The sequence below is a fragment of the Dromiciops gliroides genome, chromosome 3 (genome assembly GCF_019393635.1).
Source record: "Dromiciops gliroides isolate mDroGli1 chromosome 3, mDroGli1.pri, whole genome shotgun sequence".
Classification (NCBI taxonomy): domain Eukaryota; kingdom Metazoa; phylum Chordata; class Mammalia; order Microbiotheria; family Microbiotheriidae; genus Dromiciops; species Dromiciops gliroides.
This window is the reverse complement of record NC_057863.1, coordinates 32,805,357-32,823,404: the sequence shown is the minus strand read 5'-3', so window position 1 is coordinate 32,823,404 and position 18,048 is coordinate 32,805,357. Positions and strand designations below refer to the sequence as shown.

The 18,048-nt window shown below is 41.2% G+C and overlaps 1 protein-coding gene across 1 annotated transcript in view; it reads left to right on the top strand.

Annotated features, from left to right (window-relative positions):
* PLD1 (phospholipase D1) overlaps positions 1–17,829 on the top strand; it is a 205,819-nt gene extending 187,990 nt beyond the window's left edge. Inside the window, 3 exon segments of the mRNA XM_043998186.1 lie at positions 7,596–7,749; positions 13,208–13,325; positions 16,405–17,829. Coding sequence (XP_043854121.1) covers positions 7,596–7,749; positions 13,208–13,325; positions 16,405–16,629 — 497 coding nt within the window. The 3' untranslated portion in view covers positions 16,630–17,829.
* The last annotated feature ends 219 nt before the right edge of the window (positions 17,830–18,048 follow it).

Genomic DNA, 18,048 nt, shown 5'->3' with positions numbered 1-18,048 from the left:
ACCCCAGGCCAGTTGCTCTATTCACTGCACCACATAGCTGCCCCTTGAAAACCTTAATGAGCTACATTAATGCTATCTATTATTCTATTCAGCACAGCAGTATTTGTTTCCATTCATATACCATGGTTTATAAGACAACTGTTGAAGGGCAGAATTTATTTTTGACTTTTTGCTATTACAAATAATAGCATTGTGAGTATTTTGGTACCACTGAGTTATTTCTTGCTTTCATTCCACCTCTTTGGGATAAAGTTTAAAGGAAGTTCTTTGAATCAAAGAAAATGAACAATTTAGTAAAAACAAAATTCTTGCTTAGTTCCAAATTCGGATTTAAAAATATATCCATAATAGCTGATATTTCCATAGCACTTAAGGTTTTGCAAAGTCCTCTCATCTGAGCCCCACAACAACCCCCTGAGGAGGGTATTGCCATTGTCATTCCCATTTTACAGATGAGGAAACTGAAAATCAGAGAAGCTAAGCAGTGGTAGCAGCCTGGTGACCTCGCTAGCTAGTATCTGCATCAGCATTCAAACCTAGCTCGGCCAGTTCTCTAACCACTATGCCACATGGTCACTGAACCTCACAGAACCTACCTCATATGATAATGGTGAAGACCAAAATGGATAGTGCTCTAGACATATCAGTTATTAGAGAAATGAAGTAGGCAACTAGGTGGCACAGTGAGTAAAGCACCAGCCCTGGATTCAGGAGGAACTGGATTAAAATCCACTTGACACTTGACACTTAATAGTTGTGTGACCCTGGGCAAGTCAGTTAACCCTCGTTGCACCACAAAAAAAGGAGAGAGAGAGAGAAAGAGAGAGAGAGAGAAAGAGAGAGAGAGAGAGAGAGAGAGAGAGAGAGAGAGAGAGAAAGAAATGCACTGACTGGTCCAAGGTCACACAGTTTGACATTCACCATACCAGGATTCAAATCCAGACCCTTTGACCCCCAATCCAGCATTATTTTCATTGTATCACACTGACTCTCAAAAACAAATAATTTATTTTCTCACTCCAGTGATCTCTTTTAATTACCTATTACTCTAGGCAGCTCTGTTGACCATGAATCCTTAGAGATTGCACCATTAATCATGTTATGTGCACCAAGTAAACTATTGCCTTATTAGGTGGAAGTTGCAAAGAGCAAAGTTTGGTTTGATATTAGAATAATCTTCCAAACAAACATAGCTGTCCAAGAGTGGAGTGGGTGGCCTTGGGAGGCAGTGGTTTTCCTCCCTATTGGAGGTCTTCAGGTAGAGACAAGATAATCACCTGTCAGACATGCACATATATACATGTACACACATACCATATGCACACATATACATATATAAAGTTGTATTCATACACATGTATACATACATGCATACATATCCACATGTGGATATATGTATATTTGAGAGAGGAGAGAGAGAGATCGCACCTTCAGATTTACAGAGTACTTTGCATGTGCATTATCTCACTTGATTATTGTTCAGATAGGGGTTGGGCTACATAAGGTTCCTCCTGACTCCTCTCTTCCATGATTTTCTTATAAAATAGATGAAGCCTCCAGAATCTAATATACCCCATTAACAAAGAAACCCAGTTAACATTTGGATGACATTTCTACACGTCAATATCTTATTTTAATTTCGAGCAGACCTAATCCAACCCAGCACCTCTTAATGGTTTGGCATTTGTCAACTTCACTGAAAATTTGTGGCACCACATTTCTTCACATTCCACGTAACTTGATGAATATGTATTAAGTGCCTCCTGCCCTATGGGTAAGGCACATCTTTCCTGTAATGGAATGCTTCCACTGACTTGCCTGGGCAGGAAGTGACAGTCCCATGAATGATTGAAAGAGTGGTGAGGTAAAGAGGAAAGGATATGGGAACTTTAGAGCTGGGAGGTTAGAGGTCATCTGGTTCAACTCCTTCATCTTATAGATGCGGTTAAACCACTTGCCAAAGGTCATAAGGTGGTAAATGTCAGAGCCAGGATTTAAACCCCAATTCTCTAAATTCCAATGCTCTCCCTACCCTACCACCCAATCCTAGTTAGTCCTGTCTTCAGGTATGTTATGGATTCCATTGGCATTCATGGACTGGCCATCAAAGCTCACCAGGACTGTCTTGTAAAATGGATGTCCAATCCTGAACAATGTATTTTCCAATGAGCTTTTGGGACCCAACCCATTGGTAAGTTGTGAGTAATTTAGTATGCTGAGACAGCACTTGTTCCATAACCAAACTGCAGATCTGAAGCTGCATGGAGTCTTCTTTAGTTTCAAGTAGCCAGGCATGGTAGTCATTCATTTGTTCACATACCTAGTGAGGCTGCTAGGTGACACAGGCAATAGAGCCTTGGACCCAGAGTCAGGAAGTTGTTGCTGTTGTTGTTCAGTGCTTTCAGTCATTAGTGACACTTTGTGACCCCATTTGGAGATTTCTTAGCAGAGATACTGAAGTGCTTCGTCATTTCCTTCTCCTGCTCATTTTACAGATGAGGAAACTGAGGCAAATGGGGTTTAGTGACTTGCCCAGTGTCACACAGCTAGTAAGTGTCTGAGTTCAGATTTGAAATTGGTTTATTTTGTTTTGTTTTTGTTTTTGTTTCTTTTTTGCAGGGTAATGAGGGTTACGTGACTTGCCCAGAGTCACACGGCTAGTAAGTGTCAAGTGTCTGAGGCTGAATTTGAACTCAGGTCCTCCTGAATCGAGAGCCAGTGATTTATCCACTGCTCCACCTAGCTGTCTCCCAGATTTGAACTTGTAAAGACTATCTACTGAGCCACCTAGCTGCCTCAAAATCAGGAAGACCAGAGTTCAAATCCAGTCTAGGACACTAGCTGTGTGACTCTGGACAAGTTACTTAACCAACCTCTGTCTGCCTCATTATCCTTATCTTTAAAATGAGCTGGAGAATGGGGGTTATGGAGATAATGATAGCACCTACCTGCCAGGATTATTGTGAGGATAAGATACTCTTTGCAAAGGGTTTTGCAAACCTTAAAATACTATACGAATGCTTATTATGATCATTCATTCATCAAACATTTATTAAACATGAGTATTGGCAGGCACTGTGTCATCTCCTGAGCATACAGAGAGAGAAAGGAGACATTCCCAGCCCTCAGTGATCTTTCATTCTGTTGGAGGGATGCCTCTGAGCATTGCATCCAGAAGACAGAAATCCTTGGATCATAAATTAGACAGGGAAAGGTTCTTGAAGGTCATCTGGCCCAACCCCCTCATTTCATGACTCTTGCCTACAGAGGTTAATGGCTTTGCTCAAGGTCACATGACTAGCAAATGGCAGAAGGGGAGCTTAAGCCCAGAGCATCTGCCTTCAGAGCCATCATTGTCTCCAAGGCACCACCCTGCCTTAGGGGACCAAGGCTCTGGGTCTTAGGAAAGATATAGAAGGGTGGAGAAGTTCCAGAAGACTCTATCTCATGCATTGCATGGATCTGTCGAAAGAACATTCTAGAGCAGAGAAAACTTTGAGTGAACATCATAGTTCCCCTCCTCTATTTAAAGCCTGCCACGTGGAAGAATGTTAGAGATGCTCTGTTTGGCCCCTGAGAGCAGAACCGTGACCGGTGGGGCCAAAGATGGAGAGAAATGACCTAACAGTGTCTAAACCCTCATTTCACAGAGGGGGAAACTGAATCACAGAGAATTTGTGTATTCTCCAGTGTCGCACACCTAGTAAGTGTCTTGAAACCAAGCCCAGTAGACTAGTTTCCACTGGGCCGTGCAAAGGGGAAAATATAGGCTTGATTTAATTAAAAACAAACAAACAAACTTCTTAACGATTTGAGTAGTGTAAAAGTGACGTGGTCTTCCTCGGCAGGCGATGTGCTCCCCCTATCTAGAAGTCTTTGAGAAGAGGCTCGGTGACCGTTTGTTGGACATGTAGTGGGGCTTCTTCCTCCAGGGTGGGCTGGATAAGATGGCCACTGGGCTATCCCTTCCATCTCCAAAATTGGGCACTTCAGTACGTCTCTATGACCTCCATTTTGCCCTCTTCTATGAAGGTCTGCGTTAGAATATTATGGCATACTGCACTATCATGGTGACAACACAGGATCACATAATTGTGAGTTCATTATTTCCTGTTGTCCTCACGTGCATGTGTCACATGGGGGAAACTGAGGCATGGCGAGGTCATTGGGAGAGGCAGGATTGAGTGCCAGCTGCCTTCAGTGTTTCCTCCTGACATGGATGAATGGGCATTTCTGGGAACAAAGCAGAGAAAAATAAACACGGTATTATTCCTTCTCCGAGGAAAAGGAGATTTTTATTTTCTTGGAATCACTGTATTAAATCTGAAAACTGAATTAATTTAGTTGTCTTTTGGAAAACTAACAGGACATCTCCACATTAATTATAATTTCAAAATTTTCACTAATCTTAACGTTTCAAGGGGAAAAAAAGGTTGGCCCAAGGTTATAGGCCTAGCACATTTCCATCACATTTGACAAAATGTATTCTGATAAATTACTGACAGTAGATAGGATATAGAGCTTAAAAATACCGTTGAGTTTTGTTTTCAGTTTATTTTTTGCTCATGTTTGTGATGACCAGAAATTTGCTTTTCTTGGCTCCTGGAACCCTCTATCTAGAAATAAAATGCCATATCCCTTATGCCGCTGGTTCTCCCTGCTCCTCTGCCTCCCTTTGAGTTGTTCACAGTGCCAAGAACATAGTAGATGCTTAATAAATGCATGCTGGGTCATTGTACAATACTGTCCAAGGACGTGTCAAGAGGAATCATAAGGTCATGGATTTAGAACAGGAAGGTACTGGGCCACAGTGACCTACTCTAAATCACACCATTGGTAAGCATCAGAGTCAAGATTCAAACCCAGCTCCTCTCACTTCAGTCAGTGGTCTGACTTTACTGACTCCCACTTCACTACCCTCCTCTGGGTCAGGAGAACTCTTCTTCCTCAGGGGTCCTTCAGTCCTACAGTAGCCTGGCTTAGTGATCACAGCTGTCACCGTGTTTTCCTCATTGCTTTATTGATGGAGCTGGACACATCCCTGGTAATAAGAAATCTGGGTTCCAGGGTGACACACGGCTGACAGGCTGCTGACTCGCTGCCTGCTGTGGCTGTATTCATTAAAGCCCAAGGGGCTGTTGAATGACATCTACTTCTGAATTTATTTCCAATAGTCCTTGCTTTACTCTATAACTATAAGTCTCTTCTGTAGTCATCTCTTACACCATTTAAGTGGATTCCAAGCTCAGACTGGCTCATGCGTCTGGACAACCCAGCAACCAGGGTGAGAGGTGGCAGAAAACAGTGGCATGCTGTTAATGCTGCATTTCTCTCAGGGCCTCCCTGGGTGATCCAAGGAACCTGGAGCAACAGAATTATTTTTGCCTTTTATATCCTGGAGAGTCTTTGCTTAAAAATCCCTCTGGAGCCCTAGCCCATAGCATCTCCCTCATACACGATGTGTGCTGTAACCACAGGTATGCCACGGTTGCTAGGATGAATTTTGGAATGTAAGAGGTTTTATTTGCCCCAAACCGTTCCAAGCGCTTGTTGGCAATAAACGCCATTGCCTGATGATCACTTGATCTGGGAGAGAATGCTTTGGATTAAGCAGGTGTGCCTATAAGGAGGAAGTCCAATGGATAGAGAAAATTACTTCCCCTTTCTCAGGCATCCATTCTCAAGAGCTCTTCAAAAAGAAAAGTCTTTGGCTGCTGCAGTGGTCAGAAATAACAGCACAAAGGGGACTGTGTGACTGCTGCAGGATGCTTTGAAAAACAGCCCATATTGCTTTCACCCTAAAGTAAACCTTGTTAGATCCTTTCTGTTCTTCTGATTGCTTCAGAAAAACTGCTGTTAGTGATGGTTTCACTAACCTCTTTTTATTACTTCTGAGATTCAGATTGTCTGTAGTTCAGGACCCCAGATAGTTCTGTTTCTGTTTTTGCTTAAAACACACAGACCCTCAACCTCTCTCCCCTCTCCCTCTGCCCTCCCCATGTCTCCCTCTCCTCCTCCTCCTCTTCTTCTTATTAGATATATTATATGTTATATATAACACTTCTATACAGAGATACTATATAGTGTCTATATGGACACTTCTATATAAATAGAAACTTCTATAAAAACATACATATATATATATATATATATATATATATATATATATAATAGAAGTGTCTTTTCCCAAAATAAATAGTTTATAAAATACAAAAAAACCCCAAGGTGAAATAGCCATTCATTCATTTAATAAACATTTACTGTATTGAATGTCTACTGTGTGCCAGGCATTGACAAAAATGTAAACATCCTTACCTTCAAGGAATATTCTATAGGGAGTGAGGAGGAAGGAAGGGGTAGAGTTACAAGTAAATACAACTCAGTTACAAGAGGGTGGATACCGATAACTAGGAGAATCAGAAGGGTGTTTTGGGGTAGGCATTTGAGTTGAACCTTAAAGGGAGCTAGGCAGAGATTGTTTTCATGCCACGTTAATGAAACAAAGAATCTTAAAGTTCTAACTTAGGGGTTAGGAGAGGGGGGACATTATAGTTGTCTTCAAGTATTTGAAGAGCTAAAATGAGAAGAGTAATTAGATCTATTCTGCTTGGCCTCAGAAGGCAGAACCAGAAAGGTGAATAGAAGGTACAAAGAGGCTACCTTGGTCTTGATGTCAGGAAGAATTCCCTCAGTGTTCGAGCTATCCCAAAGGGGAATGGATTATGTCATGAAGTAGCGAGTCCTCCTGCACTGGATGTCTTTAAGCAAAGCCTGGAGGACCTCTTGTTGGGGATGCTGGAGATGGGATTCCTGATCAGCCTGAGTTGAGCCATGAGGTCCCAGCTCAGTTCGCTGACACATTCTGTAATGAACATGAGTTAGTTATGGGGTGTAGGCAGTGTGGTGCAATGGGCAGAGGAAGGTGCTTGGAGTAAAGAATATTTAGGTTCAGCTGTCCCTGCAGTAAGTCTTTATAGAGGATTCATTCTACTGGAATGGAGAATACCAGTAAGCAACAGTTCATAGAAGAGACAAGGGACAGAAAAGGCCATTGGAGATCATCCTATCCAATGCCACCATTTCACAGAGAAAGAAGCTGGGTTGGGGAGAGCTAGGTGGTGCAGTGGATAGAGCACCGGCCCTGGAGTCAGGAGGACCTGAGTTCAAATCCAGCCTCAGACACTTGACACTTACTAGCTGTGTGACCCTGGGCAAGTCACTTAACCCCAATTGCCTCACCAAAAAAAATAAAGAAGAATAAGAAGGTGGGGTGCAGAGAAAGGAAGATCATATTGGGAAGTGATATTTTCAATAGTACACAGGCAATAAACAGCTGGAATTCACACCCACGACCTCTGACTCCAAAGGCAGCATTCTTTTTACTACATGATGTGTATTTGGGGCTGAACTGATGATGACTTTCATCAACATATCTGAATCTAACCATGCCTTAAGATGGTATATGGTTCCCAATCTTCTGTGGCTTAAAAAACAAGGTAATTGCCATGTAATCAGATGGTGTTTTAAGTGGTGAAAGTTGTGGTGTTTTAATCTTTTGAGGGAACATTTTCATTCATGGTTCTTTTCTCCCCCAGGATCTGCAAATATAAATGACCGGAGCATGCTGGGAAAGCGTGATAGCGAAATGGCAGTCATTGTGCAAGACACCGAGACAGTCAGCTCTATGATGAATGGAGAAGAGTACCAGGCAGGGAAATTTGCCCAGGGACTTCGGCTGCAATGCTTCAGGTAACATCACCTGGAAGAATAGCTTGAGGATATGCATAGCTCAGGGCTGCCTAGATTTCAATCCTTGTGACCCTGTGTTCCTCATTTGATTTCCAGTGAGTTGAGTCTTATGATACCAGGAACAGATATTTTTGAGAGGGCCTCTGACATAGTTTCTCAAAATGTGGCGAAGATAACTTCAGCTCTCAGGTTATTGGGTTAAGCTATTAGGTGATTCTGAGCAGACAACGTTGCCCCTTTCATAGGAAAGGAAAGAGAGTTGGATTTAATTGGATTTGATTTTGTTTTCATTTGTGCACACGAATCCATCCACAGGAAGAGGCCAATTCATCACATTTCAGCCAACAAGCATTAATTCGGTGCCTTCTCTGTGTAGACAACACAATAGGCACTGGGGAATATAGAAAGTTGAAATAAGGAAGTAACAGCCTCAAAGAAGCTTATAGCCTAGTAGGAAGTTACAACACATAATCATATCACTATAATACATGATGAATGCATTAGAATGAAAGAATGAAAGGAATGACAAAGAAATGAATAGTGAGGGGGAGCTAGGTGCCACTGTGAATAAATTACCAGCCCTGGATTCAGGAGGACCTGAGTTCAAATCCAGCCTCAGACACTTGACACATCCTGTGTGACCCTGGGCAAGTCATTTAATCCTCATTGCTCTGCAAAAAAAGAGAAAGAAAGAAAAAGAAAGAAAAAGAAAGGAAGGAAGGAAGGAAGGAAGGAAGAAAGAAAGAAAGAAAGAAAGAAAGAAAGAAAGAAAGAAAGAAAGAAAGAAAGAAAGAAAGAAAGAGAAAGAAAGAAAGAAAAAGAGAAAGAAAGAAAGAAAGAAAGAAAGAAAGAAAGAAAGAAAGAAAGAAAGAAAGAAAGAAAGAAAGAAGAAATGAATAGTGAAAAAGCATTTATCAATTCACTTAGTGGGCTCAGCATTGGAATGCAAATGCAAGAGCAAGACAATTCCTACCTTCTAGTAGCTTACATTCCAATAGGGAGAGATAACACATACTCTATAGGGAAGTGGAAGCCAGGGAAAGGAGTGTTTATGGGACACAGGACAGATTTGGAGAGCTGCAGAACAAAGCAGTACGTGGAGTCCAATGGAGAAAGATCATTGCTGATTGTTGAGAGCTGAGGAGGCAATCAAGGAGAACATCATGGAAGATGTGACATTCTACGTGACACCTAAAGGATGGATAGGATTCCAATAGGAGGCAAGATGGTATAGGAGAAAGATCAGCAGGATAGATATAAGTCTTGACTTAGTCCCCTGACTGTATCACTTAATTCCAGCATCTTATTCACTGCCATTATCCCTGGTGATTTCACCTTTTGGCCCCCGCTAACAGGTGCTTCGAAGTCGGTTGATCTCTTAGTTGTTTTTTTTTTTTTTTTTGAGGTTGGGTTTTTTTACATTTTTCCTAATTTGGGCCATCTGGCATGTGATCCACCCACAGAAAAATACACACCATCCAGCTTCCTCATAAATAACCACATACACACATTCACATACACTCACACATGTGCATACACAAATGTAGATACGCTCACATCCTATCTTGGACTATGGATACCTACACATTCTCTTCCATCCATTTGAAGCAAGGAGTTATTCTGGGACAAGCTTTTCATTTTACCATGTTGAGAAACATAGATAATGTATTAGAGGACAAGGCTGCTCCTGCATTGTGTCAACTTCAATTTCTCATTTTTGATGTGAACTGTTCCCAAAGATAAGCCATGTGGTCCCAAACACAGCTATTTCTCACTTACAAGCACAACCTCAAACCCCCTTCCATCTGGGCCATTTTTGAACAGGCAGGAAGACACATTTCCATCAGGAGGTGACTCTAAATAGGCTCTGTGACAATAGTCTGTTCTGATGAATAATCAGCATGCATGCAAAACATTCATTAAGGGCTGAAAAAATCACTCAAACAAAATTCTTCCCTCACAATATGTATTGATTTTAAAATGTAACATTTAACGTGATGAAAAACAATAGTTGAGTCCCTTTTTTTTTAATGAAAGAAAGGAGGAACAGACATTACAAAAATAAACTTTTAGATTCCAATTTTACCCTGGTCCCACTTTTTCTGGTATGTGGTTATTCCTGTTAACACGTGGTACAGGATTTGTCACTAATGGCAGCTTCTCAACAAGGATGGTGGTGGCAAAAATGACAAGAATGATAACCATGATGATGCCAACAATGATGAAGACGTAATACCATCTACGTTCACACATTGCTTTGCCTATAGTAGGTATGTGGACAGCTAAGTGACACATAGAATAGAGTGTTGGGACCTGGAGTCAGAAAGACTTATCTTCTTGAGTTCAAATCTGGCCTCAGATACACCCTAGCTGTGTGACACTGGGCAAGGCACTCTTTGCCTCAGTTTTCTTATCTGTAAAATGATCTGGAGAAGGAAATAGCAAACCACTCCAATATCTTTGCCATGAAAACTCCAAATGGGGTCACAAAGAGTCAGACATGACTGAAACAACTCAACAACAACCAATACCAGATATAAACTGTGCTAAGACCTGTGAGGTCCGTTTGTCCTGAAGCACATTTATTTAGAAGAGTGTGTAGAATTGTTGGTGCTACCATCAGAGAGGCCCTCATTCAGGTGGGAATTTGTTCTGCCATCTCTTTCTTCCACAGAATTCAGTTGAGATAACACAGGGTGCATTGGGACAAATGAACCCCAGGAAGATAGAAGGAGGTATAAATACTTTAATAAGATGAAAGAGTCACAAATCTCTGAGGAGTTCAAGTTTAGTATCGTATTCTTAGTTCAGGGGCACTTAGCAGGGTGACTGACTATGTTGAAGTAGAGTTGGAAATGACCTAGAGGTCTCTGGATAATAATGAAAACATGCACCAACAATCCAGCACTCTCAGGTTTTTGGGTTTTTTTTTTAAATCAGCACAGGGGTGGCTAGGTGGCACAGTGGATAAAGCACCAGCCCTGGATTCAGGAGTACCTGAGTTCAAATCCGGCCTCAGATACTTAACACTTACTAGCTGTGTGACCCTGGGAAAGTCACTTAACCCCAATTGCCTCACTTAAAAAAAAAAATCAGCACAATATTGGGATTTATAAGAGGCAGCTAGGAGGCACAGTGTCTTTCTAGCCTTCAGCCTACTTTGTCTTGTAAATAACAGAAACAATTCCAGGGTTCTAGTTCCCATTTTATAGATAAGGAAAAAACTAAGGGTATTTCAGTGACTTACCCAGGGTCACATGTCTTCTATGTGGGGGAGCCAAGATTAAAATGAAGTCTTCCGAATCCAAGGACATTACAAGGCCACATCTTTCTCCATTGGACCCACTGTGTATCTCTGATTCTATGGGATCTTCAGTTAACTTGGAGTTCTTATACTGTTTTCCAGTAGTACAGACTAGTCCCTTGCAGCTGAGGTGCCTTTGTCTCTTATTCTTTGCCTCATTCTTTCAGCACAGTTGAGGTGGAAAGAACAATAGCTTTGTAGTCACAGATCCTGAGATTGACTCTTGGATTTGTCCATTTGCAATTTGGGTGATCTTGGACAAGTCTCTGCCCAACTCTAGTTACTCTCTCCACAAAATGAGGGGATTACACTAGAAGAATTCTAAATTCCCTTCTCACTCTTAACCTGTGATTCTCCATATCTCTTTTCCAAAAAAGGTCCATGTCTATTACATGCTCCCTTTTCATCATTTCTTTTTTTTTTTTTTTTAGTGAGGCAATTGGGGTTAAGTGACTTGCCCAGGGTCACACAGCTAGTAAGTGTTAAGTGTCTGAGGCCAGATTTGAACTCAGGTACTCCTGACTCCAGGAGTCAGGTGCTCTATCCACTGCGCCACCTAGCTGCCCCCTTTTCATCATTTCTAACGCCTTCATTCTGACTAGATCACCACTCTTTGCTCTTCCCACTTTGACAGACTGTGGGAGTTTTTTTCTTTAATAAGTTTTATCAATGCCTTTTGTTTTATACCATAGTCATTTCAGGAATTACTCCCCCATTCCACCTCCAAACTAGACCTTCTGTTATAACAAAGAAAAACAATTCAGTGAAAATGCCTGCTATATTGACACCATCTGACAGCATATACAACACCAAGCCCTAGTTGGCCTCCATTTCTCAGCCAAAAAAAAAAAAAGAAGCATGTTGCTTACCCATTCTTGAGTTTTAGCTTACTCAGACCTTTCTTAGTGATCTTTTCATTGCCATTATCATCATTTAGCAATCCATTTATTGATCAGCTTTTTCCAGATTGGTGAGAGGAACCTGCCCAAATCCAAAGAATTAACTCATGGTTGAGTTCATTAACAGCAAAATGCATTCTTGAAAACCCACTCTTGAGTTGGCCTGTAGTCTTGCTTCTTTCTGACTTGAGGCTCTAAGCACCATACCAACTAGATACCACTTATAAATCCCAGTATTGTGCTCATTTAAAAAACAACAGCATTGTATTGCCAATGCATGTTTTCATCATTACCCAGAGACCTCTAGGTCATTTCCAACCCTACTTAAACATAGCCAGTCACCCTGCTAACTGCCCCTGAACTAAGAATACAACCCTGAACTGGAACTTACTCATTATTTGTGACTATTTCATATTACCAAGGTTGTTATAATTTCTGATCCTGTTCCCCAAGGTACTGTTCCCCAGCATCCCCAAATACTGAACTTTCTTTTCAATACGGTCACATCTTCCACCTTTCAACAAGCTCTCTAAGCTTCCCATTCACCCATAGTGAAAAATCATTAGGCCTCATTAAAAATGTTAACAACATTAAAAATATTAATTCCTTTTTGATACAAGTTATTTCTGGACACACTCACACACACACACACACACACATTTAACTGTTGTGACAACAGTTTGTTTTTTTAAACTGGCCAATTCGACAGCTTAATCTACACACATCTTACCATTCTACACTCTTAGTCCCCCACCTCTCTCTACTGATAGAAGGGAAATGTGTTTCTTCATCCCTTCTTGAGGACCACTGGATGACTGTTGCAGTTAACCTGAGTTTGGCTGACCTTTAGAGTTGTTTCTACTGATGCTGGTGTGGTCTTGGTGTATCTTATTCTCCTGGTTCTGCTTACTTTAGACCCCTTGATCTTAAAAGTTACTTTTGTATTCCAAAAAAAAAGGAAAGATGGGGCAGCTAGGTGGCACAGTGGATAAAGCACCAGTCCTGGATTCAGGAGGACCTGAGTTCAAATCCGACCTGAGACACTTGACACTTACTAGCTGTGTGACCCTGGACAAGTCACTTAACCCTCATTTCCCTGCAAAAAACAAACAAAAAAAAAAGGAAAGAAAAAATGAAGATGTTGGTTTTTTCTTTCTTCCTTCCTTTTTTGTTTTTTGCTCTTTGTTTCTTTCTTTTCTTTTCCTTTTTTCTTTTCACCACTTCTCAGTTACCTTATGTTTTGCTTGTTTGGCAGGGTTGTCCTCGGCTATCCTTCAGAGCCAACTTCAGAGATTCTAGATCCTGTGAGTGACAAATTCTTCAAGGAGGTCTGGATCTCAACAGCGGCTCGGAATGCTACCATATATGACAAGGTGAAATTCTTGTTTTTCCATTTTCCCATTATGTCGCTTGGTGCGAAGAGGGGTGGAGATCCCAAAGGACAGAAGAAGTTTGGTTTTGTGTTGACTTCAGACTTGCTCAATTCATTTTGTTAGTATAAACTATTTTTTAATAAATAGCCTTCAAATCAAAACAACCACATACCTCCATAAAAGATGCAGATTTAGCTACCTGAGATTGAGGGCTCTGAAAGAATCATTGACAAAGGAATCTTGGAGTTTCTATTGTCCAATTTTCTACCATATATGGAAACTTCTTCACCGTGTCCTTGATTGATGGGAATTCAGGTCCTATTTGAACACTCCTAGAGATGGGAAGCTCACTATGTAATGCTACAACCTCTTTTATTATATAACAACTACTATTATTATTTTTTTTTTTGTGAGGCAATTGGGGTTAAGTGACTTGCCCAGGGTCACACAGCTAGTAAGTGTCAAGTGTCTGAGGCCAGGTTTGAACTCAGGGCCTCCTGACTCCAGGGCTAGTGCTCTATCTACTGTGCCACCTAGCTGCCTCAATTACTATTATTTTAAATAATACTCTTGGATAAGAATCAGACCTGTGATTTCATTTGGCACAAGGAGCTCTTAGCTGTGAAAGTTCCCTTAGCCACTATTGGTCAACACCTTTTTTATCGCTTGTGGTCTTAGAGGGTGCCTTAGAGCACTAAGATATTCAGTGACTTGTTCAGGGTCACACAACCAGTGTAGATCAGAGGCAAAACTTGAATCCAGGTCTTCTTAACTTCAAGGCCAGCACTCTATCCACTGCAACATGCTGTCTTATATTTTTATCATATAGACGTATCTTTTGTATAATTAGTATTTATTTGTTTGTTTGTTTGTTTGTTTATTTGTGATGATGAGGAGGAGAAGGAGGAAGGGTCCTCCTCCTGTCAGGAAGACCTGGGTTCAAATCCATTCTTATACACTCACTAGCTATGTAAATCTGAGCAAGTTACTTAACCTCTGCCTTGGTTTCCTCAATTGTCAAATGGAGAAAATAACAGCACCTCTTTGATAGATTTATAGTAAGGATTACACAAGATAATACAGGATAGGCCATAGGTTACTAAGGGGTTTCAATATTTAGTAATTCCTTTATTTTTTTGTTTTTAATTTACAATATCATAGCTTCATATACAGTACATATAGGAAATTATAGACATATATATATATGAAATTATTTACATTACATGTAAAAAATCAAGTCTCGTAAATGGCGAAAAATAATTTTCAAAAAGTTATTAAAGGGGGAATCTAGGTAGCGCAATGGATAGAGCACCGGCCCTGGATTCAGGATGACCTGAGTTCAAATCCAGCTTCAGACACTTGACACTTACTAGCTGTGTGATCCTGGGCAGGTCACTTAACCCTCATTGCCCCGCAAAAAAAAAAAAAAATTATTAAAACTGTGACTTTTGGCCCACCCTGTATTTGTAAAGCACTTAGCACAATGCCCGGCAGATGGTTATCTGAATATTTTTTCACGTCCTTCTCTCTTTATGAGACAGCCTATTTCATTACTTTGACACTTCTAGTGATGATGAAGTCAGTACTTAGCATGACAATCTTTTTCATTATTTACATATCATTATCATTATTATTAGCCTTCAGCATGGAAACTCCATTGATACCAGTCAGCAACCTGTCAGTAACTTAGATAGTCTTAGATAGTTGCCTGGGGCACTGAGAAGTTAAGCTATTTTCTGATGGTCACATCTCCTATGAGTCAAAGGTAGGACTTGAGTCCAGGACCCCAACTCAAAGGTCAGCTGTCTACACACTATGTCATACCACCTCTCATTTCATTGTTAGTCAATTCCAATTGCTTTTCCTTCTAAATTATACTACAAAATATATTATTATAAATATATTGTTATATTATTATAAAGTATATAATACTATATTACTAGAAATATATCATCATATTATTATAAAATATGCAGCGGTGTATTGTTATAAAATATATCATTATAAAATATGTAATTATGAAATATTATTATATTGTGCTGAAATCTGCCCTTCCTCTAACCTCCACCCCTTTTTCCTATGAAGAAAATATTTTCTACAAATTAGAGATGCATAGCAAGGAAAAGAGCTTCCTCACAAGGAAGCAAGTTTTTTCACCATTGTAGATATTCCCATAGAGCTGGACTTGTTAGCAATACCGTAGAGGGGAGGCCTGCCCTTGGGGGCACTTGGATCTTGATTGACTCTAAGACCCCTTCCAGTAGCATAATTCTGTGATTCTTTGTGAATTATAGAATTCTTTGCATAGAAAAAAAGAAATTTAACTTTACATCTTCTATTTTGCTCAGAACTAAGTTGACCATCTACATTCAGCTTTTGGTTTAATGCTCTTATTTACTTTTTACTATCAAGCTAGATGTCTTCAGGTTTACAAAGCACTTTTTGTATATTATCTCATTTGATCTTCACGACAACCTTGTGAAATGATCCCATTTTATATATGAGGAAACTGAGGATTGTTCAGGGCCACACAGATAGAAAGTGTCTGAGGCAGGATTTGAACTCAGGGCTTCCTGACTCCAAATCCAGTGAGTCACAGGTACCTTTCTTTCCAGAGAGCTGGTTGTTACATATTTGCTAGCACACCTCCACCTGAGGGCCTCAGTTTCCTCTTTTGTAAAATGAGAGAGTTACACTAGATAGGTTCTGAAGCCCCTTTCGCTCTAACATCCTATAGTCCCATGAATCAGGGAGAGTACTTATCATCCCTAGGTTTCACATCCTCCCTGTGTTTTGTATTGAGCAGGTAGACCTAGGCTTATGAGTCATATAGATCAAGCAGGGCTCTCCAGCTGCCACTTTAAAAGCGATAACCCACTGTGGCATGGAAGATGAACAGCGTCACCCATTCCATAATGTTCTTCGGAATGTTCTTTGTTTTGATAGATCTGTGTACCCCACAAAACTAATAGGCTCTGCATAAAAGCTGACTGTCCCGACTGGATATTTGCCATAAAATGTGTCTGCTGATATTTTCTTGGAAACACCAAGTGATGATTCATATGTCTGGTTCTCCCAGGTGTTCCGATGCCTTCCCAACGATGAGGTGCACAATCTCATACAGCTTCGAGAGTTCATCAACAAACCTGTATTAGCAAAGGAGGAGCCTGCACGAGCAGAGGAAGAATTAAAAAAGATCCGTGGGTTCCTCGTGCAATTCCCTTTTTATTTCCTGTCTGAAGAAAACTTGCTGCCTTCTGTGGGAACAAAGGAATCCATGGTACCCATGGAGGTCTGGACTTAGGAGGATGGGGGGTGTCTTCCCTGGTCCCCGTCTCTCTTCCTGGAGGTGATTTTGCACACAGGGCCAGGCTCTCCCCACCGAAGAGATCTCTGCCAGCCTACCTGGTGCTTTTCAAGAATGTGCCAGGTATTTAAATTCTCCAGACAGAAAGAGGCATGACTATGTAGAGTGTTTTGAAGACACTAAAAGTCAGAACCAGACGTAGATAACGAGCATGTTCAAACCACATTAGAACACTGACTTTATTGGTGACGTGACATTTGATCGAGTGAATCCCACAAGAGGAAATACACAATCCTAAGTGGGAGCATGGAAGTTGTGCCTACAAATGCTGCAGGGTGGCCGGGGGGCCTTGAACCTGTTTCCCCTTCTGTGGTTTCTTGAGCTGCTCAGGTCCCACGGGCCATCAAGGTGCAGCTTGAGATGGGATCTGCACTCAAAACCAAGATCACTTGAGGCTGCTGACAGCCCACAAGTGTCCTTGGCCATCCATTCCCAAAGTAACGTTGTTCACTCAGCAAGAGGATCAGCAATCATCCCACTTTATTAAGCCTTGTTGACCCTTTCTCCTTTTCAAGGAATGAAAGGGCAGAGCTGACTTTATCTCTTACTGCAATCCCGTGTGAGGTGCTGCCTTTCCCCCAACCCTCAAGCACTCTTGTCTGTCTGGCTTCGCCCCAATGAGGGAAGAATGGAAGTTGTAAAAGAGAAAAATTTAGATTTCACATCAGGAAAAATGTCCTAACAATGAGAGCTATGAGTGGGACATTTAGAGAGATGTTGGGTCCAGCTACTTAGACCTCTGGATGGCCACCTGAGTTAGGGTAAGGATTTATCTGGTGTGTGATCTGGCTAAATGGCCCAGGAGGACCCTTTCCAACTCCAAATTTCCAAGAATAGATTTGTACAGGCTTGTCATCAGCCCAGGCATCTTTTTTTTTTTTTTTAATTTTTGCAGGGCAATGAGGGTTAAGTGATTTGTCCAGAGTCACACAGCTAGTAAGTGTCAAGTGTTTAAGACCGGATTTGAACTCAGGTCCTCCTGAATCCAGGGCTGGTGCTTTATCCATTGCAGCCCCGGCATCTTTAAAGTGAGCCACTGTGACAAAGGCAGGCTGACCAATCCAATTTGAAAACATAAATCTATCTCCATTCACTCTTTTTTTGGGGGGGGGGGAAGCAGGGCAATGAGGGTTAAATGACTTGCCCAGGGTCACACAGCTAGTTAAGTGTCAAGTGTCCATTCACTCTTTTTTTTTTTTTTTTTGGTGAGGCAATTGGGGTTAAGTGACTTGCCCAGGGTCAAACAGCTAGTAAGTGTTAAGTGTCTGAGGCCGGATTTGAACTCAGGTCCTCCTGACTCCAGGGCCGGTGCTCTATCCACTGCGCCACCTAGCTGCCCCTGTCCATTCACTCTTA